The 24,161-nt window shown below is 41.5% G+C and overlaps 1 protein-coding gene across 1 annotated transcript in view; it reads left to right on the forward strand.

Moving 5' to 3' along the window:
• Positions 1 to 22,393, forward strand: part of Mtx3 (metaxin 3) — a 31,247-nt gene extending 8,854 nt beyond the window's left edge. Inside the window, exons 8-10 of the mRNA XM_017803253.2 lie at positions 17,422 to 17,512; positions 19,915 to 19,997; positions 21,772 to 22,393. Coding sequence (XP_017658742.1) covers positions 17,422 to 17,512; positions 19,915 to 19,969 — 146 coding nt within the window. The 3' untranslated portion in view covers positions 19,970 to 19,997; positions 21,772 to 22,393. The remainder of the gene's footprint in view (positions 1 to 17,421; positions 17,513 to 19,914; positions 19,998 to 21,771) is intronic.
• The last annotated feature ends 1,768 nt before the right edge of the window (positions 22,394 to 24,161 follow it).

A 24,161-nucleotide genomic window follows, 5' to 3' on the forward strand; every position in this document is an offset into this window, starting at 1 on the left:
TTTAGCTTGGCAATGCATTTTAAATAAAGTCGAATGCTAAGTGAGCTTAGTGGGTAGGGGAGCAAACACATGGTACTGTATATAAAAAATTCTGCCTTAATCACGGCAGAGCTTTGCCTTTGGTTCAGGTTTGCTGACCAAAAGCTGCAATTCTGTTCTGAATGTGCGTTCTTAATTTATTCAAGTTAATTTATTAAGTTAGTTTTCTTTGATCTGTCTGAATATATAATATGTGACTTTTTGAATATTTGGCTCTTTGGCTGAGACCTTATTCTTCTTTTTAGAAGTCTGATGCCTATTTTAGGAACTAGGAAGAATAGAAATAATTTCAATAGAAAAGCCTGTATTTAACTTTAAAAAGCAATGAGGAATGTGCTTTTAAATTATGCTTTTGTGAGTCTAATCTTTTTAAGGTTTCATACAACATATACAAATGCTAAAGGTGGTTATATATAATATCTATCTGATGCGCACTGCAGTATAACATTAGTATTGCTAATGTGTTCCATGCAGGTTAGCAAAGGTGAATGTGGCACTTTAGACCTATGTATTTTAGTATACCTCTAATTGTCTTATTCTTATATTGATTCCAGAACTGAATGTGTCAGTCATTGTACTATGTTAAGCTGAAAACCTTATTGAAACTTACCCCATTAGTTAAGTACTACTCAGGAGGAGCCCGTGGCCAGGGTCATGGAAATACCTACTGTGCATCTGCTCTGTGTTCCCCATGCTGGACTCAGGCCACTGTTTTTCTCATAAGAAGCATATCATGTAGTCACACTTTCTGAAAACCAATTATTTTCCATATATTTTTAACTACATTTGAAGGATCCAAAGGAATAAATCAGAAATAGGTTTTTAAGACTATTTTTTATTTATTGGATGCTGAACTGTTCAAGGATTTGCTGTGTGGTAACTTTACTTATAATAGAAACTTGCGTATTTTAGTGGTTGAGGTGCTTCTGTTGTCCTAAAACCACTTCTGGGATTTTTAAAAAATAGGACCATGTTTTTGATTAATGTCTTAAAAGATTACTATGGTGCTCAGCAAATCTTACCAAGTCCTGCAGAAACTCATATGTTAAGAAAGTAAGCTTTGTTGTCAGGAGACTCAGCTACTGCAAGCAGAGTGGAGCTCAGCTGTGTTTGACCTACATCATCCCAGTTTGCTCAGTATTTAGGTAGCTGCATATGTGAAAGTCTTTAAGTCATTGTAAATAGTTTTTCTTGACCGCTTAAAATGAGATACAAGGTAGTCTTCAATCCTGTTTATCTTTTGGTTCACATATAGGGCAAGTGTACAGGGTGTGTGTGTGTGTGTGTGTGTGTGTGTATGTGTGTATGCATGCTCATCTTCTAAGGTAGGTTATTCTAGCAATCTGATATCTGTGTGGATATTTTTACATTGAAAATCATGGTCATGAGACTTTATTGTGCTGTGGGATTGATCTGTATTGAAGAAGGATGCTTAGCACATTAATCGGACATCTGTTTATGCTTTAATCAAGGTTAGTCATTTCTAATTATGACTGATACTAAACCTTCCAAAAACCATTTGAAGTGGTTTACAATTGTAAAACACATGTAAAATAGGACAATTAGTTTCGAAAAATAAAATATATATGAGAAAGAACTATATCAACACAAGCAGACTGCAAAAATTGAATGATAAATCTAACAAGTTTCTTTGTGGGCAAAGTCAAAAGATAATACTGAGTTAAATTCTTCTTTCAATCAAACTGATAATGTCTGTGAGGAAGAAAAATGTGTTTAAGTGTGTATAAGGGTATAGGAGATCATGTTCAGAAGACACGTAGACTTCAACTAAGAAGTGTACTATAATTTGTGTACTGAAATTTTAATTTAAAAAAGTCACTTTAACAAGTGTTTGTCCTTTTTAGCGTAGAAGGGATGACTATGAAAATGATTTGTTTGCTTTAGGTCATCCTTGCTTTGAGCTGCCTTTAGCCGTATGTTCTGTAGTTTATATGCTTCCAGTCTACCTTTGCTGAGATGCAAAATCTGAGTTAGGTTGGTAAGAGTTGATACATTGGGTTCCTTAGTTGAGCTTTGTGTGTCTAAGCAAATGAACCATAGACATTTGTAACTGAGCAGAGGAAACTTAGAAGGAAATGGCCTGGACAGAGGGCTGTGCTCACCCTGTCAAGGATGTTTTTGCATAAAGCTTGAGTTTGCTGGAGAAAGTGATCCTTGGTTATGACCAAAATACTGTGAGCCATTGTCTTTTGGAGGTGATGTGGAGCATGGTGTGAAAACAAGGATTGTGCCTTGTGTTTATTTTTGTTGGTAGTAACAGGATTAGAAAAATAGCTTGTTCCCACAAGATAAAGCTCCTCCATGAACACTGATGTCACATGGAAGACAATGTTAAAAAAAACTGCAGACATTGAAAGTGAGCATCCCTTCAGAATTGTTTATGACCTTGCAAAAGGTTGACATTAACAAATTTCAGCTTAGGTGTGTGTGCTTGAGTTGTGTTGGGTATTGAAGGAGTTTTATGAAAGCAAGTATTTTTATTTCTACTTACAGCTCTACCCATTCACTATTGCTAGATGCAGTAACATGAAGGAACAGAAAGGCTTATTTTAGAGCTGAGTGAAATTTTTTGAAGTCTAAGATGGGAAAAACTAATATCAACAGAGGCAGAAATTGATGACAGAATCTTGAGAAAACCAGTTTCTGTGATAGGAATGATATTTGAATAGATAGTGCCTCTTTAGAGCCTCTCCCCAAAATATACACTTACCAAACCTGTTAAATTTGGTGGTGGAGGTGGGGTGATGGTGATGGGCCATTTTTCACAAGCTGTTAACAACCTGAACCAGTCAAAGGCAGAATATAACGTTTGAATCTAGATAGGAAGCTGAAGGATGGGGCCATGAGGTGTTTCTTGCTTTTATTTTTGTACTGTCTTAAGAATCTATAATTATTTCAAAATAAAAAGTATTTTAAAAAGCAAATTTAAGGGTGGAACGTGGAAGTACATGCCTTTAATTCTAGCACTCAGGAGGCAGAGGCAGGTGGATCTCTGTGAGATCAGGGCCAGCCTGGTCCACATAATGAGTTCCAGATCAGCTGGGGCTGCAGGGAGACCCTGTCTCAAAAAAAAATTAAAAAAAAAAAGCAAATTTAATACTCTAAATTTATCACAACCTACATAGCTATGATTTAAAATTTAACATTGCAAACACAGTACCTAATTCTAGTTCCAAATGAGAACTGAGTTATGCCTAGATCTAATTTCTGTTACATTCTTAAGTTTAAGGAAAAGGCAACTCAGGTTTGTACCAAATGCCTCTCTAAGACTCTACCTTGCTTTACCAAAAAGTTTCCTAATAACCCAATACCCAAAACTCCTTTCCATAAGATATCAAAAAGCTTATAATTTTCTGTTTCTAACTGTGTATTTTTCCCTACAGCATCTGGGTTCATATTTGAGAAGAGAATCTGTTGAGACATCTCTTCTTTCTCTTCACGTGGTAGCTCTTTTTTTGGCCTGTGTTCGTTCTGCCTGCATATTCCGGGTGGCGCTATGGTCACTGACACCACCCTCTACAGGAGAAGGTGTCACAGCCACGTGCTTTGGTTTTTAAGTCAGAGGAAGTTTGTAATTGACTTTGTCTTGGTTTTTATAATTGTAATCCTGAGCAGAACAACAGAGGTAATTTGGGTTGTGATGATGGTCTTTCGTATATGTTCTTGGTGGTTGAAAATTTTATCTTCCCTTTTGCTGTTGTTCAGTTCAATAAAGTTTACATTTAATTTTTAGTGTTTTCATATTTGTAATTAAACAAAAAAAATTTTTTTTTTTTTTGGTCTTTTTGAGACAGGGTCTCAGCGTAGCCCCAGCTGGCCTGGAACTTGCTTTGTAGACCAGGCTAGCCTTGAACTCACAGATATCCCCCTGCCTCTGCCTCCCAAGTGCTAGGATTAAAGGCATGTATGCACCACCACACCTGGCTACTAATTAAACAAATTTTTATAAATTTGTTCCTACGTGAAGAGGTTAGTGGTCTCATCTTGAAAGGTTTAACTGAAGCTTCATTAGGTCTTGAAAATGCTGATCTTCGTAGTGATGTAAGAATGGGAGATGTTTGTTTTTTAAGAACTGTTTCCTGCATGGTTTGTCTCCCCAGTCAAGATTTTTGTTTTTAAGGGTTTATAAAAATATAGTGTAGAAATTGTTGGAGTATAGTGATTCTAGGAGCCCAGGTTATTGGTCTTGTGCTTAGGGCTGTTGTGATAGAAGTATAGCTACTTGGAAATTAAAAAAGAATAAATTTTTTTCCCCAGAAAAGTATTCCATGGATTGCTAAAAGAATAAACAGCCTTGAACAATGATGTAATAAAAGGATAACTGAGTTGGTTGCTTATGAGCGGAAAGGGGTGTGTTGTGATAGAAGGTAATTCAAAGCAAAATAAGCTTGTTTCTTTAAAAGAAAAAGTTTTTTTGTGCCCTCATTATTATTAATTTGAAATTATAACATAAAAATTTTAGTTAAGTGAAGTTTCCAGTAGTGTATTTTGACCAAATATATTGTTCCAATGAGTTTGGAAAATACTGCATTAGGCAAAACTAAGTTACTGTAGGCGTTTCAGAGTCTTTGCTGTGCTAATGTGTTTTCAGTCTCCAGCTTTGAGATTTCAGTTTTATTTGTGAAGACATAGTCTAACAAGGACTGTGTTCACATGCCCCTGGCTTTTTCTAGGAGGAGCTCTTAGTTTCCACTAAGTACCTGATTTTATGCACCATTTCCCCACTTCATTTTACTGTGGATTTTTTTTTTTTTTTTGTAGGTGTTCTGTGGGATTTGCGTTCTGAGAAATTTACTCAGGAAAACCTTGCCCTGGAGTGTTTTTGTTTAATCTGTATTTATTAGAAAGTTTCTTACTTTTGGGTGCTTTTCTGATGGATGGTGAGGAAATGTGTTTATTGAACTTCACAGTATAAGCCAGGTCACTGATAAGGCATACTCAGCTTTTGCAACATACAGTTGTGTGCTTAGAGCTCCGGGGTTTGGATGTGTTTGGAGTGCAGCTTGCCGTTGGGCTCTGAGTAGTGGTGTAATAGTGAACATCCAGCCACATTAAAAGCTGCTGGATCTTTGCTCTAACTCTTCTGTTTTCCTCTTGCAAATTCAGAAAAATGCCTTTTAATCATGTCGTTTACATATCCCAGACCCTTGGAAATCACAGGAATTGACTTGCCAGAGTTTGCATCAGTCCTCCGAGAGCCCTGCGCAATAGGGAATGCTGTGCTGGCCACTTGTTCTTGGTCCGCGGGCAGTCACTCTCCTGGCGTGTTGATCTGTTGGGGCAGGAGAGGTGTATGTAAGCTGTTAAGTTCAGGACATAAAGATGAGCTTTATTTCTTTCACGACTCAATTTTTTAATTTTGTAAAATAGAAAATAATGTCTTTAAGTGAGAATATTAAGTGTAGCTTAACTGGCTTTCTGAAGATTAACAGTGAAAAGATTCGTGTGCGCACTCTGGCTTTGTCTCGCCAAGCCTGTCTTTGAGTGGTAAACACTTCAAACATCTGTTCTAGTATCCAAATACCATAGTTTCATGTAAAGCAAACAATCTTAAAATCAGCAGTGTTGGCCATGATCTCAATATTATAGCCTTGCCTAGTGTGAATGTATTTTACTTAGAGATGTATAAATACCCAGAAGTGGAAATGATGATCAGTGTTGTAAAGAGTTTATTCTGATAAATGAGAAACTGGATATAATGTCAAAACAGCTATTTTCTCAATAAAATTTCAAATCACTTGAGCATTTTATTAATTTTATAAAATCTTATTTGTATTTTATGTATATGAGTGTTTTGCCTGCGTATATATTAAGTATACCATATGCATACCTGATGTCCACAGTGATCAGAAAAGGGTGTTGGATCCCCTGAAACCAGAGTTATAGATGGTTGTGAGCCTTCATGTGGGTGCTGGGAATGGAATCTGGGTCCTCTGGAGGAGCAGCCAGTGCTCTTAACTGCTGAGCCATCTCTTCAGCCCTATGATCTTGATGTAATGTTATTTATTCCTTGAGGTGAATGTCTTAACTGGCATGAATTTTTTAGTGGTTGAAAACAGTTGCCAAGTGCTGGGGCTGAGCTAGATAAAGGACTGTGCCTTCTGTACTCTTTTCTTCTAGGATACATGGAGACCGCTTGTGGGCTTTGCACCCCATGCTAAGGGAGGTTAGGGGCCTGCTCTCTAGGCCACCGATGTGCATGTGACTTCAGCTGCCCACATAGCTCTTCAGAGTTGTTGCCTCCTTGTCCCTTTGGTTTTATCAGTCTCTTTAAATGTGCCCTATTCTCCACCCTGATGGTCCAGCAGTAGTCCATTTAACTGGATGAAAAATACAGGAAGAAAATAATACGGTTTTAGATAGGAAGAAAGATATTTTTGTTTTAGCTTTGTGTGTGTGTATGTACTCATGTATGTGCACAAGCATACGCACAAGGTGCATATATGTGTGTGGAGGGCAGAAGTGTCATTGAGTGTCATTCCCAGGTGCTGTCCACTTTTCCCTTGAGACAGAATCATTCACCGGTTTAGAGCTTGCCAAGTAGGCTAGGCTGGATGGTCAGTGAATTCCAGGGGTCTCCCTATCTACCTTCCCAGTGCTGGGATTATAAGCATGCACCACCACATCCTGGACAGGGTTTCCCTGTAGCTAGCTACAGCTGGCCTGGAACTCACTATGTAGACCAGACTGGCCTCAATCTCACAGAGATCTACCTGCCTTTGCCTCCCAAGTGCTGAAATTAGTGGCATGTGTCAGCATGCCTAGTGTCATCCAGCTTTTTTTTATGTGATTTTTGAAAATCAAACTGGGTTTTTTTATATGTAAGTACTTTACTGACTGAACCCCTGCCCCCTTTAATGGGATAGGCTATATAGATGTAGAGAACTTTGTTATTCATTCATAGCTGTTAGTTAAGAACAGATTCTCTGATAGAACAGGTGTCTGCTAGTAGATTTTTTAAACTGTGGGTAATTTATGTATAACAAAATGTGTAGTTCTTCCAGGAGCTATTCAAGTATTTCTCTCCTGTCAGAGGTTGCCTACATCTTTGTTGATTCTTCTATTCCCAAAGAACCTAAACCTTGATTACAGGTGAACTTTGGGCTTTGATGATAGGCCCATGGAGTTGGTGGTGGTTAGACATACTCACCTGCAGAAGCTTCTGTTGAGGGATGATAGAATTCTTTTGAGGAAAGGCAACTGAATCTTAGGAACTAAGAGCTATTCAACAAAGAGCTCAAGAAAATTTGATCCTTAATTATGTCCCCTCCGAGGGTTGGCCTTGTCCTGAGCATTTACTGTGGTGTCTTGCAGTGGATGGTAGGCCACAACACAAATTGTACTTCGTTTTTCCTTTGCCACAAATAGCAGCTATTGGTAAGAAAAGTGTTTTGCTGTGTTGGGGTCTGTGCTGGATAGCTTTAGTGTCAACTTGACACACCTGGGTTGAGGGAGCCTCAATTGGGGAATTGCCTCCATAGGACTGGCCTGTGGCCATGTCTGAGGGGCATCTTCTTGATGAGTGATGTGGGAGGGCCCAGCCCACTATGGGTGGTGCCACCCCTGGGCAGGTGGGCCTGTGTTGCATAAGAAAGCAGGCTGAGCAGTGGCCAGGGGAATAAGCCAGTAAGCAGCGTTTTTCCATGGCCTGTGCTCCAGTTCCTGCTTCCAGGTTCCTGCCCTGAGTTCCTACCTTGGGCTCCCTGATGAACTGTGACCTGGGAGTTGTAAGCTAAATAAACTCCTCCCCAAGTTGGTAGTGGTCAGAGTATTTTGTTACAGCAATGAAGAAACAAACTAAGACAGGGTCTTAAGTGAATTGTCTTCGGAGAGAGAGAGATGGAAATGAAGGAGAGCCAGGAGATCACTAAGATCTGTACCTGGATTGGAGAAAATGGATATGAAACCAAGAAGAAAATGGCAGTGAAGAAATGTCAGGATTTGCCATTTTGTAATAAAGTTCTTAGTTGTAGAACCAAGGAGAAACTAGCCTCCCTGTGATCTAACAAGAGCGTCAGAAGACAGGTTGGGAAACCACGGTCCATTTCTCCAGGTACACGAATCAGACTCCTGGAATGCTTTCCACATCTGTGATTAAGAAGGAAGACAGCTGTGTATCATCAAAGACATTTTCATTTCTAACACAGCCAACTTGAGGCTCCAAAAATTGCACATTTCCAAGTGGGAGAGAAGCTATTATTTTTGTCCTTTTTGAATAAGAGAATGGAAAGAACAGGCAAGCTTTAGCATTTATAAAAACAATTAAGGATTGTTTCCTTAGATCTTAGTCTGGGTTGGGTGATGTTCTGAGGAGTTCACATTTTGAAAAAGTTAAGAAGTCTTTTGGTTTAGAAGAAAGCACTGATATGCTCTGAGCATCACAATTAGGACTAAACAGACTTCAGTTTTAATTTAAATGCAGAAAGCAAACTGACTTATTTGAAGACTTGTTAGATTATGCCAGTTCTGAGATGTATTGTCTCAGTTTTCTCCATGAGAGGGGAAATTGCCTTTTAAACTTAATAAACAATTTGTATTTGGAATCCTCTTGACCCCTGCTAAAATGGCTTAGAAAAAAGTAGACAGTTGGGGAGGGTACAGTAGATGTAGAAATAAGAAGAGGAGCTGGAAAGATGGCTCAGTGGTTAAGAGCACTTGCTGCTCTTCCAGGGGACCAGAGTTTGGTTCCCAGGTCCATGTTCGATAGTTCACAACAATGTGTAACTCCAGCTCCAGGGGATCTGACACCCTCTTCTGGCCCCAGATGGCACCTGCACCCATGTGGCATACCCACACACATTAAAAATAAAGGGGCTGGAGAGATGGCTCAGCAGTTAAGAGCACTGGCTGATCTCGCAGAGGACCTGGGTTCGATTCCCAGTACCCACGTGATGGCTAACAACCATCTGTAACTCCAGTTCCAGGGGAATCTGATACCTCTTCTGACCTCCACAGGCATTTCATGACATGGGTACACTTACATGCAGGCAATACACTCATACACATAAAATAAAAATAATAAAAGATTTTTTAAAATAAAATATTTTAGAGGAAAAACACAAAAAAGGGACAGAAAAGATATATACATAGTTATGAGAATGTGCAGGAAATTGAATCACTGTTAAAGGATGTAGTCTAATAGGAATTTCTACAAACAATTCATCTCTGTAGTTTTGGAACTGTTCAAATCACACGCCAGGCTTGATGCCCATCTCTTAGTCACTGGTGCCATGTGGAAGCCTGAGCTGCCTATATCATTAACTCCATATTTCTGTCCTGCTCCCTTCATCTCTCAAGAGAAGCTGCTGTGGTACTGAGTGAGTGCCTATGATTTCCAAACTCTAGGCCATTTGTAGGGTGTATAAGGAGGTGTTAAGAGACTGCTTTCAAGCAGCTCAGGATCTTAGATGAATGTAGGTAATATCAGTATAGGACTGTCTCCAGTTTGTGCTGTTTTAATTCATTTTGTGTTACTGTAATAACTGTGCTCAGCCGAGATAATTTATAAAGAAAGGAAACTATTTCTCACAGTTCTTGAGGCTGATAAGTTCAAGAGTTAAGTGGCCTTTATGCTGTGTTTTCTCATGGTGAAAGGCAAAGAGTAAATGAGAGAGAGGAAGGGGCTGAATTTACTCTTTTGTTAGGAATTCACTCCTGCAATAACATCCATTCCTGTGATAATAGCCTTAGTCATTCGCAAGGGCAGAGTCCTCATTGCCTTCCAGCTCTCAGTACTGTTGCATTAAGAATTAAAGTTCTAAATCATGAGCTTTGGAGAAGACATAAACAATAGCAAGAATCAGTGGCTTGCCATCCACATAGTGCTTTTCTTCTACAGAAACAGTTTACAGATACCTTCGAAAAGCATAAAAGGCAAAGGGGATTGTGAAATGTTTTTATTTTGGATGATGCAAAATCCTGTAGTAGAGGTTTTATAACTACAGGAATATAGAGTATCAATTCATTTACTGTTGGGGGAGTCTGGATCAAATTTGAAAGGCTTCAAGGACCAATTGAGTATTTAAACAGGGAATTTAGTATAGGATCTGGTTTGACAGATGACAGGAACTCCCTCCCAGTCCTTCCTTTCATGGGCATCTAAGAACATAGAGGGTCAGTGTATCTGAGGTGGAGCCATAGCATGGAAGAGCAGGATATTTTTCCACTGCCCCATCTTGGGATGTTTTCGGGAATGTGTGGTGGCAGTTTTGTTGCCATAGTGAAGCCCTGAGGACATTTATCTGGACAGGGAGGGGGATGCCCCTGCCTAACAAAGGATTGTCCAAACCAAGATGTTGATAGCCTGCTGTTGGTTGGGTTTTAAAGAACAGAAGCAGATGATGAATCTGGGGGTCACCTGCCAGCAGACTTTGATAACATGGAGGGCTGCTTACTGTGGTAAGAGGACTAGGTTGGAGAGTGTAGAACAGCATGCTGTATTGGTTGGAGAAATTAATCTTGTGATAAAAAGCAGAGGTTGAAACTAGACAGTCTTCAAGGGATTACTCAAGAAATGATTTAATCATGGCTAGGAGCTGAAGATGAATGGGATGGAGAAAGACAGTGGATTTGGACTTTAAAAGTTAGCTTTAATCTAATATACTAGATTAGTGGTTTTCAGCATTGCTGTTTATTGCAGTGCAGTGAAAAAATTAGGTCTGTAGGTATGGACATTTCTGTGTATTTTTTTAATGATTAAAACTTATAGAATAGTGGGGTTGGGAACATGGCCCATTTGGCAAACTGCTTGATACACAAACACAAGGACCTGAGTTTGGTTGTTTAGCACTCACGGAAAAAGTGCATGTCCCAGGGCTGGAGGGGCAGAGACAGGAAGATCCTTGGGGCTCACTGGTGAGCCAGTCTAGCTGAATCAGTAAGCTCCAGGTTCAGAGGAAGACCCTGCCTCAAAAACAAAGTGGAGAAGCCATTGCCAATGAAGAAGATATCCAAGGCTGATCTCTGGCCTTAACAAGCACATGCACAGCCACACACATGAACGCACAAGATGTATAGGATACCAAGAGAAAAATCCCAATCCTACCTCATGAATAACCTGTTAACTGCTGTCTGTTTCTCCAGTCTTTTATTCCATCTCGTTCCCTCCTTCCTGACTCTCCTCTGTCCTTTACACATTGTAACCTCATAGGATATACTATTCTATAATAAACTTTTCACTTAATATTCAGAAAAACCTTATATGCCATTAAATATTCTTCCTGGGTTTAAGTGGCAATATGTAGTTTCATTGTATGGATATAGCATTGCTTTAGTTTATCCTTCCTGATAGTAACGTAAGTTCCCCTTGTAACAGTCCTTATTACATATAATTAAACAGTTTCTCAAGAAGATTGTACCACTCTTTGTTCCCTACAGCTCTATGTAGGAGAGACTATGTTACTGCCCTCCTAACAGCTTCAAATACTACTTTTTCTCTTCCACTAACTTGATAAAAGAACACTAGAATTATTTAATATATAGTCGCTTAAAAACTGATATGGTTGAATTTTCTTCTATATACCCATTGTCCTTTTTTGTTGTTCCTTTTGTAAGTTACTGCTACATTTTAAATAGTGCGTGCCCCCCCCCCCCCACAAAAGCCCATGTGTGAAAGGCTTCATTCCCAGGTTGGTTCTGTTGGGAGGTAGTGAACCTTTAGAGGTGCTGCCTACTGGAAGGTCTTAAGTCATTAAGGCATGCCCTTAAGGAGATTGTGGGACTCCAGCTCCCTCACTCTCAGTTGCTTCCTGGCCACCTGGTGAGCAGTTTTTGCCCCACCACAGGCCCTTGGCATCATGTGCTCCTTCGTCATGAAGCAACAAGGCCTCATCAACTCAAACCTCTGAAGCCACAAGCTAAAATAACCCTTTTCCCTTCAAGTTGACTGTCTTAGAAAGCTGGAGTTGTCCATCCACACATTCTGCATCAGAGGCAGTGACTCCTAAGCCCCTCTTTTCTCAGCTGTAAGATGGGGTTTCAGTGGGGATGTACATGATCCACATGTGGCAGGTGCTCAGGAATATTTTTTCCTCCAGTGTCTTTGCTGGGTTGGGAGCTCTTAGAGCCTGGGAACTCTTCCTCATTGTATCCCAGCACCTAGTGCCGTGCTTGAAACAGAGAAGGGCTGAATGAGTTTTGGATATTTTATTTAACACAAGGTATTATCATGTAGCCTAGGCTGGCCTCAAACTAACCATTTGCCCCTCTTGTTTTCCTGAGTGCTAGGATTATAGGTGTGCACTAGTGTATCAAACTCAGAGGTTTTTGAGAAAAGAAAAGTAAGATTTGAAAACACATTGAATATATCAGAAAAAAAGAGTGGAGAGAGTTGAAGCCAAGAGCCACTGATCAGCAGTGATTGATTTTGTGGCTTCCTTAGATTCTTACTATTAATGTGAAAATATTTTAATCTATTCTTGAAGATTTACTAAGACACAACTTCTTACAGCCTGGCTAATGAAGGTGAAGCATCTTTCTTCAAGGCTGAATCTAACTTTAAAAACTAAGCATTTGGGGCTGGAGAGATTGCTCAATGGTTAAGAGCTCTTCCAGAGGATCTGGGTTTGGTTCCTAGCACCCACATGGCAGCTAACAACCATCTGCAACTCCAGTTCCAGGGGATCCAACATCCTCTTCTGGCCTTCCATGGGCATTGCATAACAAAGGTGCAGTTACATACATGTAGGTAAAGCACTTGTACATATAAAATAAAAATAAATAAGTCAAAAAATTTAAACTAGGCGATTGTCTTTTTTGAAAGCTAAATTATTTTAAGTACATTGGAAAGGTGACTAATTAAAGGAACTAATATTAATTGTCTTGTAAAGTGAATACTAACTCGTTTTCTTTCCTTTGGCAGCATTGGGGGCTCAAATCCAGGGCCTTGTGCATGCCAGACAAGTGCTTTACAACTAGGCTACATCTCTAGCCTTACTAACTAACTCAGTTGTGAAAAAACGATTAATTCTGATTTTCACATATTTAGATTTGCCTAGACTGGGAGTACATGTGCAATAATAATATAATCATATAAAAATGGTAATAAGTGAAAGTGATCCAGAAAGGTGGCACCCCATATGGAGAAGAGAGAATTGGTGTCAGGTCTTGTTTTACTTGGTGCATCCTGTAATCGCGGGGGAGGAGTCAGTGGTTTGCTAATGAGATTTGCAGATGGCTTTAAATTGAGAGGTATTGTAAACAGCAGGAATGACTGAGGAATGATACAAGAGGATCTGGAAAGGTTAGGAACATGGACAGGAAATCAAATGATTCAGCCTTGAGTAATGCAAGCCAGTCTGACATCTGGGGCGAAACGAGAAGAAATACAGATACGCCTCAGAAGAGACAGACATGGAAAATAGTCGTCTCGGTGGAGATTGGAGGGTGCTAGGGAAAACAAGAGGTCGGAAGCAGGAATAGTTGTTCAATCCTCACTATTTGTCTAGCACTTTCCTTGTTGATTACTTTTTCAACAAGTTTAAACAACTCAGTGCTGTACAACAAATAGCGATTTTTTGAGGATTAATTATGCACAGGAGCTCATTACTTGGTGAAATAAAAGGCTGGCCTCCTTCTAGTTGATCCTAATGGTGCAGAGGCTTATCAGTATAGGGAGTGTGTGCAGAAGTACTTGGCCTGGAATCTCCAAAACAGCTCCAGTAGGAGAGGTCACTGACCACATACCTGCTGGAGTGTTTCTCATCTGGGGATGCTTCTGCGACTGTTGGAGCAGCTTATACCACTCTATCAGGTGTCAGCAGCATGGTGGCCTGGGAGGCCAGCTTGGGCACAGATAAGTCTGGGGACTCATGATGGCTCTCCCACGCAGTGATCTGTTCCTCTTGGTGGTGCCTTTCATCCAGTGCCCTTGTGTTAGCAGCTAGGAACAGCTCCCACTGAAGCCTTTTGCTTGGGTTTCCTACCCCCTTATCCTCCCTCTTACCATATGGGTCTTGTGTCTGTGCTGCTTCTAGATATCAATGAACTCAGTCACATTTATTGATGACACTGGCTAACTTTTTTGTTGTTGTTGTTTAACATGGGACCACTACGTCTCATTTTTTTCCATTATGAGGAATTGGGTCATAGTGAGGACTGTATGGGGATGAGAAGGAAGAGGACAAATTCTAGGGCATACACACCCTGAGCAGGCACTACTGGCTGCATCCATTCCCCATCCCAAGGAGACTAGAGCACTAAAATGAAGAACATGTGGAAGGAGCAAGTTGGGAAGCAGATGGCTCACTTGTGATGCTTGTTCTAGCTCGTGAGATGTGTCAGTACTGGTACCTCAGATCAGGAGTCTGAAGCTCAGTGCGTCTCTTGTTCTCTGTCTGTTTGCTTTTTAACATCTGTTCTCAGTCATATTTGTCTTCCTGTGGTTTTATCCATTCCACATCCAAGTGGAGATACTAAGTCCTTGTGTATAGAGAGTTTTGTTGTGGTTGAAGACAAAAAGAACTCATCTGCTCATTTAACAAGTGTTTTCTCAATGCCTCCAGGGCCCCAGGTCCTATTTTTGGTGCTCAGGATACATCAGTGAACATGAAAAGGATCTCTGGCCTTGTGGGACTTACATTCCAGCAGGGGGAGACAATTAATAATGAACCTAATAAATACACACATGGCATAACATAGAAAATGATGAGTGTTGGGAAAAGAAACAAAGCAGAATGAGGGGGCTGGAAGGCTGGGGTTTGGGGCACTTTACAGTGTTAAACACAGCAAGCTAATCTTCAGTTTGAAGGAGGCATTTGAACAAAGACTTGAAGGAAGGGGTGGGGCTGGCCTTCCAGGTAGCTAACCATGACAATTCTTGGAGTAAAGAGGGTACAAACAGAGGTTGTTTGGCCTATCTAAGCAACAGTGAGGAGTCTGGGGGCTTTTAGATCAGAGTGAGCAAAGAGGGGAATAAAGTGGATAAGGTCAGTGAGCCAAGGAGTGAGAGCAGGAGTGTGCCGGCTTTGTCCAGCTTTGGCTTTGACCCTGACCACTGAAATGCTTTTGAAAAGAGAGGTGTTACTGCTGATTGTGTGTGTGTGTGTGTGTGTGTGTGTACATGTGCGTATGTGTGTGGGGTTACACATGCACATGTGTGTACATGTGAGTAGAGGCCAGGTGTCTTCCTCAATCACTCTCCACCTTGTTTATTTATTTTTAAATATTTTATTATTTAAATGTATGAGTGTATTGCCTGCATGTGTGTGAGTGCACCCATGTCATGCAATGCCCATGGAGGTCAGAAGAGGGCATTGGATTCCCCTGGAGTTGGGAGTTACAGACAGTTGCAGACTGCTTGTGTGGGTTCTGGGAATTGAACCCAGGTCCTCTGCAAGAGCAACCAGTTCTCCCAACTGATGAGCCATCTCTCCACCCCCCTCCACTTTGTTTTTTGAAACAATATTTCTCACTGAACCTGGAGCAGCTGGACTGGCTGGTCATCAAGCTCTGGGGCTCCTCTTGCCTCTGCCACACTATTTCCGAGATTACAGATGTATGTATGCCCCACTGTTTATGTGGGTGCTGGGGATCTGAACTTGAGTCCTCATGCCTGCAGAACACGCGCTTTTCTGACTGAACTGTCTCCTTTTCCTCCCCCAGCTGATTGCTTTTTTAAAGACTTATTTGAGCTGATAGACAAGAGAGTATGCAGAAAGGGACATTGGGAGTTTATCAGAGAAATATAAGCCAAGCATTAGCTGAAGCAGCATTAGCTGAGGCTATGTCATGAAGAGATTTGATTGTGGGTCTATTTTGACAGCACCATGGAGATTTCCTGGCCAATTAGATGTGGGTTGTAAGAAAAAGAGAAGAAAGATTTCTCTCCATGATTTTTGGCATGAGCATTGGATGGATCAAGTTGCCACTGACTGAGACAGGGTAGCAGATGTTGAGTGAGCATTGTATCTAGAGGAACAAACTGAAGATCCAACAGGGCAAAGATGTCATTCAATACCAGGAGACTGGATGAAATTATCAAGGGTTTAAATTACAGAGAAAAGAAGCCCATGTAGCAAGCCCTGGGTACTCTAATCACCGAGAGATCATGTAGAGAACCAAAGAAGGCTAAGATACCTGAGGGAGGAGGAAAACCAAAAGAATGTGTTGTCCTTGATGCCTAGTTTGTTTCTTCATTGCTGTGACAAAATACTCTGATCAATACCAACTTGCGGGGGAAAGGGTTTATTTGGCTTATATCTCCCAGGGCACAGTTCATCAGGGAGCCCAAGGTAGGAACTCAGGGCAGGAACCTGGAGGCAGGATCTGGAGCACAGGCCATGGAGGAATGCTGCATACTGGTTGCTCTCCTGGACCCTGCTCAGCCTGCTTTCTTATGCAACACAGGCCCACCTGCCCAGGGGTGGCACCACCCACAGTGGCCTGGGCCCTCCCACATCACTCATCAAGAAGATGCCCCTCAGACATGGCCACAGGCCAGTCCAATAGAGGCAATTCCCGGATTGAGGCTCCCTCAACCCAGGTGTATCAAGTTGACACTAAAGCTATCCAGCACATCAAGGGTTTAAATTACAGAGGAAAGAAGCCCATGTCATGAGTACTCTAATCACTGAGAGATCACATAGAGAACCAAAGAAGGCTAAGATACCTGAGGGGGGAGGAAAACCAAAAGAATGTGTTGTCCTTGATGCCAAATTCAGATTGTGCAAAGAAAGAGAGAGTAATTGGCCACATTGAATGCACTTGATGGATCCCATAGGATGAGGACTGAGGCTTGGCCATGTGACTCAACAAAATGAAGGGCATCAGTGACCTTGGTGAGTGGTTTTGATGTCAAAATATAATAAGGCTGTTGGGAATAGTTTCAAAAGAGACCAGGAAGAGAAGAGTTGAGAAGAAACTCAAGAAGAATATACTCATCATGAGCAACGTAACAGGTCCAAAAGGTCTCTAGAGTCTAGCATGCCTTCCCCTGCTCCAGCTCCCATCCAGGAGGCAATCACCTATTTATTTATGCATATTTGTGTGTCATCATTTATTTATGATTAGAGAGAAAGAGTACAAAGCAACATTGAGCTAGGACACTAGGAGATCTTCATTAACAGATCTTCAATGGGATTTAAAATCCCAAAAGGGATTTTTAAAATATTTATCACAAAACTATTGCTATTTGAAATACGGCGTTTTCTCATAACGGTGAGTGGAATTATTTTATTTGTAAGCAAGGCCTGGTATATTAATACTTTTACTTAGGTCACTTGATTCAGAGACCAAGTCATCCATTGGGGTGTATTTTCTTCTGGAGTATTTTAGCTTTTAGAATTTAGGCAATAGCTATATATTTTCTTATGGAGCATTTTAGCTTCTAGAATTTAGGTAATAAAATTCCTTTTCTCTCTCCAGGCCTGGGGCTCAGAGAACTCAGCCCAGATGAAATAAGTTTGCTTCTTTATTGTCCCTTTGAGCTATTCAACGACTGTGTTTCCATCAGACAGTAAGAACACATTTGAAAATTAAAGGGTCATCATTACAGAATGTGTTGAGAGTGCTCTGTGAAGTGTAAAGATGTGCTGGGGAAAATGTAACGTGTTAATGACAAACAAACCATAGCCTTGATGCTATCCCCTCTCTTGCTGTTTCAAGTCACAGTCACCTGTCTCCTAGAATCATCACTGTGATGAGTCCTTGCTTGAATGGGAATGCTTCGCCTCCCTCGTGGCCTGGCTTGCCTTTGCCACTCTGGGTCCCTGCAGCAGAGGTGCCATTAAGCTTCTATAGGAGATTCCTCCCAATCCACTCTCCACTCTCCACTCTCCACTCTCCAAAATGCAAAGTGATCACTCCTCACCCTTGCTTAGTGCCCTTAAGGGCTCCTCATCACAGCTTTAGAGACTTTCATTCTCTGGGTCTAGCCTAACGGTGCCTCACCCATTGTCTTTACTATGGAAGATACAGCCACAAGCCACCTTGATCTGAGCACATTCTAGACTCTCTTTCAAGTCTTTGGATGAAGAGGCTCCAGTGAGTATTCAGAGAAGCCACAAAATCAGTTTAACAAGATGAAGTAGACCATTTGATTTTTAAGCTCCATAAAACTAGAAACAGAAGGGCCCTCCTTGGTTCCAGTATTCCTTATGTTCACATTATACCAGATGTTTCTGTTTGCCTTCATCTAGTATGTGTACATGAGAGCACTTCACATAATCCAGTGGCTGGCCCCTCTACTTGGCTTTGAGAACCCTTATGGCCAATTCTTGGCCCTGTTTTAACACCTTACTTGTTTTGCATGCTTTCCCTGACTTTCTTCTCTATTCTGTGTTTAAATGCCTCCAGTATTTTGAAGTCTCAAAGACTGACATTTCTGGCCTAGGTATCTCTTCTGAGATTTGATTCCTATCCAAAGACATATTGATGCTCAAGAGGTCTGTAGCAGTTAAGGTCTCTGGGCTAAACTCTGATCTTCACTGCCCAAATCTTTTCCCTTCCCTCCTCAGTAAGTGTCAATCTCTTTGTGGTATAGCTCTTCTATGGCTGTCTAGATGACTGACAAGTGAGTCCCAGGATCCTCCTGTCTGTGTTTTCAGTGCTAGTATTCCAAGTACATGTGGCTGCACCTGGCTTTTTATGTGAGTGCTGGGGATTCAAACTCAGGTTCTCAAATTATATTGTTCACCTCAGAGATCTAGAATGTTACCTCTCTGTTTCAGTTTGTAAGAAAACCTACATGCAAAGCCAGGCATGGTGGCACATGCCTGTAATCCCAGCACTTGGGAGATGGAGGCAGGAGGACCAAGATGTCAAAGTCATCTTCAGCTACATAGAAAGTTTGAGGCCAGCATGAGCTATACGAGACAGGGTCTCAACCACTCCCTGCTCCAGCAATCAAAAAACCAAAACCTATGTACGGTTAATGATGGGAATATTTTATAGATAATAACCTGTTTAATGTTCACAGCAAATCATTGAGGTAACTGCTACCATTATAACCCACGCTATGGAAGTAGGAACTAAACCACAGTAAGGTGCCCAAGGTCACATAGCTTACTAATGGAACTGGGATCTAAACTCAATCTGACTTTGGCATTCATGTGTTTAATCTGCACCCCATGATCCCTATCACCTCCCCTGATTTACCCTTACATATAACCTATTAGAAGTGTAATCAGTTCTATCTCTGAAAATAGCCCAAACCTACTGACTATCATACTTTCACAGAGAACTCCCATTTTACTAAGTTCGTTTCCCCTGTTCTTCACTCCTGCTCATCCCAGAAAAGCCAGGGTTTAGCTTTAATGTGATTCTTTTTTCTGGAATGTGTTCCTTGACTCCCACATCTGAATTACATCCCCCCCCCCAGTTACTTTTTTTCATTGCATTAGCTTTCCCATCCATATTAAATTTTATAATTTGAACGGTTCATTTGGGTCTCATAGTTTAAAGTGAGCACCATGAAAGGAAGGATCTTGATTTAGTTTTCTCTGTCACAGCACTGTGCATGTACTGGAAGCTTCTTAACACTGGAGAATGGATGGATGGATGAGTGACTAGTAATGAGCAAGAAATGACTTTATAATTTTTATTTTATGTGCTAAAAGGAAAGTAGAGATATGCCTCTTTAGGAGGCCTAGTTGCAGTTGTATGAATTAGTAAATATTATGAAATTCATGAATTTTAAAAAGCAGAATTTATTTTTATCATTTCAAGGAAGGACATCGTGAAATTCTTGTAAGCGTATTCACCCTCAATTTTATGCCCTGGTCAACCCATTAAACTAGACATGGCAATTGACCCCATATAGGACAAATTAGTTTCTCTCTGTTCAGAATTAAGAATCAGGAACAGAAAAATAGATCTATAAAGTAATCACATTCATCCATCCTTCAACTATTTTTTCAGCATCCAGAATGAAGTAATCACTGGGGACATAATGAACTCAACATCTCTCCTGTAAGGCATTTACAGTTCTCCAGAGAAATCCAGTGAGTGGAGCTGCTATTGCAATTCAGCATGCCAAATGCTATGATGAGGGAGAACCAAGCACCAGGGGACCTCATAAAAGGGACCTCCTATGCAAAGGGGGAAGGCAGAGAAAGCTGCACAGGAGAGGTGATTTCAAACTGGGAGAAAGCTTGGTAGAGCCAGGAGGGAATACAGGAGAGGCAGAGGGTATTCTGTGTAGAATAGAGAATGCAAGTGTGTTCAGTCTGGGTACCAGGGTGGTGGTATGATCCTGGGAGCGGGGTCAAATCCCCATTGTGAAGGCCTTGTCAGCCTGTACCGAGTTGGAAATTTCTCTTACAACTGAGAAACATCTAGACAAGATTTTTTTTAAGCAGAGGAGTGACATATTCCTACTAATAGTCTGAAGATCCCTGGGGTTTCAGTGGAGAGAATGCATTAAAGAGCTATACCAATGCAGAGATTGTGGTAGAAGTCTGGACAAGACATGATGGTGGAAGGAATACGTTGGTGGTAGTGGGAAGGGCTAGGAGAAGACTGATGTGGATTTTAGGATACAGTTGGGGAAGGAGTAGGGAGAAGGATGATGCCAAGTCTTCAGGCTTAGACTAGCTGTGGAGAAAGGGTCACACGTGGCAGTATAAATACAAAAGAGCAGGACTGGAGAGATGGCTCAGCAGTTAAGAGCACTGACTGCTCTTGCAGAGGACCCGGGTTTGATTCTCGGCACCCACATGGCGGCTGCAAGCCGTCCTTAACTCCAGTTCCAGGGGAATCCAAAGCCCTCTTCTGACCTCTGCGGTATTGCACAACACAGGTGTACTCACATACATGCAGGCAATACACTCATACACATAAAATAAAAATAATAAATAAAATATTTTAAATATAAAAGAGCTCAGGAAAGAGACTGGGAGCTGTGCCTGTAAGCAGTATCTGCGCAGGATTAACTCAAGTGTTTGGGGTATACAGTCCCCAGAGAGCTTGTGTGCAGTGAGGAAAAAAAAAATTGGTGTATGGATGGAACCCCAAACAACTTCACTATAGAAGTAGCTGAATAAGGAAGAAGCACCTGCCAAAGAATTGAATAAGAAGCATCCAGAAAACAGTTGGAAACCCAAGAAAGAGTGCTGTCATGGAAACCAATGGGTGAAACCCTTTCCAGAGGATGTAAGGAATGTCAGCGCTCTAAGAAAAAACCAAAGCAATGCTGGGGGATATCTATTAATGAAGTAAGCATTAACTGTTCTTAATGATCTTTTTTTACCTCAATTTTTAAATTTATTTTTATTTTATATGTATGAGTGTTTTGCCACCACATATATAAGCGTACCCATGCATGCAGTGCCTGCAGAGGCCAGAAGAGGGTGTTGGCTCCCCCGGAACTGGAGTTATGAGTGGTTATTAGCTGTCATGGGTGCTGGGAACCAAACTCGGACCTCTGCAAGAGCAGCTAGTGCTCTTAACCATGGAGCCATCTCTCCAGCCCCTGTTCTTAATGATCTTATTTATAGCATACATTTGCTTGTTTCAAACTGTAAGGTAACTTAGTCTGATGCTTGCTTTATGGCTTCCTTAAGAAAAGTAGATCCACAAGGGTTTCTGAATTTGGTTTTCAAATGTTATTACATGTCTCTCTGCGAAGTACTCTTGAATGTCAGAGTTGAGAATGTGGAAAAAAGTAGACATAAGGAAAATTTATTTTAAAAGTGCTTTTTCAACTTGAAGGAGACATCTAACAACCCACTAAGTTTAGCATTTCTTGTGTGTTTATGACCTGTCAAAAACTGCCAGAAAGCTACTTATGAGCAAGAAGAAAACGATGCTGCCTGTTGGTCATCTCTCAGAACTTCCAACTGCTGAAGGCCACTCTGCAATCAAAAATAACTTTCCTTCACCAACTGACATATGTCAAGAAGGGAAACATGAGTAAGAGGATCCAGGCCACGGCATGTTCATTAAACAATTACATACTGAAGCCAATGGGTAATCACTTTTTTCCATTTTATTTCCAACAGTTTGAGTGTTCCTAAGAGGCCTGTGTAGAATTGGATCTGGTACTTTAATCAGAATTTGAGTGTATTTTCAGTAATGGTAACATCTCTGCCTCTCCTACTTACTCTGTGTAACAGACTCCCCTGGGTCTGACTTGTGTTCCTCCTTCTGAGTGTTTAGTCAATTTAATATACACAGTGGACATATTCTGGAAAAAAATATGAGGCTTCTCAACAGAGTCATTTCCAAGATTAGGTCTTGTTTAAAACAAAGGCAGACAATTCATCAGAATACCAAGGCAGGACATACAATGCTCCACAGTGTTTAATTAGAGCTTTTCTTAAGGACTCATTTGCTCAGCCTCTCAAGTACCATAAACTTTTCTGAAGATGATTTTGCCTCATCCCTCTGAAGTCAAAGGCTCCGGAAAAACTGAACAGTGTTTACTGCATGCTTTCCATTTAAAACTGTTTTGTTGAGTAGTTATTAAAATGGGAAAAAAAAGCACAGTATGAAGGCATTTGTGGTCAAACTGCTTATTTTTGGGTTCAGTATAAAAGAACCCAAGTCTAGTCGAGTATGACCAGCTCCCCTTTTCTCCTTACTAGAGTTAGCCCACAGGATGTAGAGACAGGTGATGGAGTCAATGCATTCCTGTCCACAAACACAAAGTTTAAGAATCACTTTCTTCACTTTTCTGTAACAAATTAATTTCTACTGCCAAGCTCATACTTCTGGCTGGCAGAAGAAACAAAGGAAATGAAAACGTGTCACTTTGCTGTCCCCTGGGTCCTCACAGAGGTTGTTGGTGCCAGGTTTCAGGAGCTCAGGGCCTCTGCAGGGAGCCCACCTGATCCCTGGTCACTGTTCCTCTGCCCACACCATCTATCTTTGTGGCAGCCTTGCCCCACCCCCTTAGGCCCAGCCACCACCAAGTCTCTCTACCAAGGCCTCCTGTATCAAGCCTGTGTCACTCTCCCTGGAGGCAGGATTGGCTGTCTGCTTCTGGAACACACAAATCCATCTCCTTGTCATCTCCCTTCCCCTCCTCCCAGACAAACAAGATCTCACTGGAGTTTGGGGAAATTGCTTCTCTTTTGAACACACACACACACACACACACACACACACACACACACACACACTCACACACATACACACACAAACACACAAATAAACACACGGACAAATTAAGTCCTCTTCTGTGAAGAATTTAGGCCTTTGTTTCCAAAGATGGAAGTCTTAGCTTTGTGCCTTGTCCACAGTCCACATATTTCCTGAGAGGTAAGAACTGTACAGCTATGATCTGTTTGTGGAGGTGGGGCGGGGGTGGGAGGAGTGCAGGACAGAGAGGAAAAATAGGGTTAAGATGATGAAAATGACAATGGATAGTTAGCTGAGCACATTATCTGGCCAGCATAGTGCACACCACTCCTCCCTGGGATTCCCCAAGCCTGCTAGGAAATACCACTTCACCTCCTCTAGCCACATATCCTGATTTCTGTGGGTCCAAGCACTTGCGGGTTACCAGACAGACAGACATGGACATCAAATTACAGGGAAGGACTGGAACCCTGGGAGAAAAAAAAATATCCCCTTAACTGAGAAAGAAACCCACCCTGGTCTCATTGACTCAACCGTAAGACCAAAAGAGAATCACGTGTTTCCACACTCTAGAGCCTATATGTGCTAGATGGGAAGACAGGACCACCAGGAGTCACCCTGAGGAGGGGGCCGAGAAGCTGCCTACTGTTCTGCACCCACTCCTACCATAGACATGATAAATGAAACACAGAAGAGCATGGCACAGAAGGTTGTGTCCTTGCCTCTCCAGGTAGAGAGAGACCTGGGTTAGCAGGGACATCAGAGGCCAAAGGTAAGCATCTGAAAGAAGGAGGGGCGAGGGCGTCTGTTGGAAGCCACAGGTGGTTTAATGCCACACGGAAGCTTTGGCTGACCTGCAGAAGCTAGGTGCCACATCACATGGCGCAGCAGAGCCAGTTAGTTACAAGCAGTGCAGGCAGCAGCCTGAGCTGTGCTTGCTGCAGCTTCCTGTTGCCCTGCTTCCCAGAGACACCAAAGTGGTTCTGCCACCCACCAAGCAGGAGGGGAATGGGGACATCCACGTCCTGCCCCTACATCAGTCTTTTAATTCATGCACCATAGCAGAGTAAGACCAATCTTTGGCC

This window comes from Nannospalax galili, unplaced genomic scaffold (assembly GCF_000622305.1).
Source record: "Nannospalax galili isolate Female #2095 unplaced genomic scaffold, S.galili_v1.0 scaffold45, whole genome shotgun sequence".
NCBI classification, from domain to species: domain Eukaryota; kingdom Metazoa; phylum Chordata; class Mammalia; order Rodentia; family Spalacidae; genus Nannospalax; species Nannospalax galili.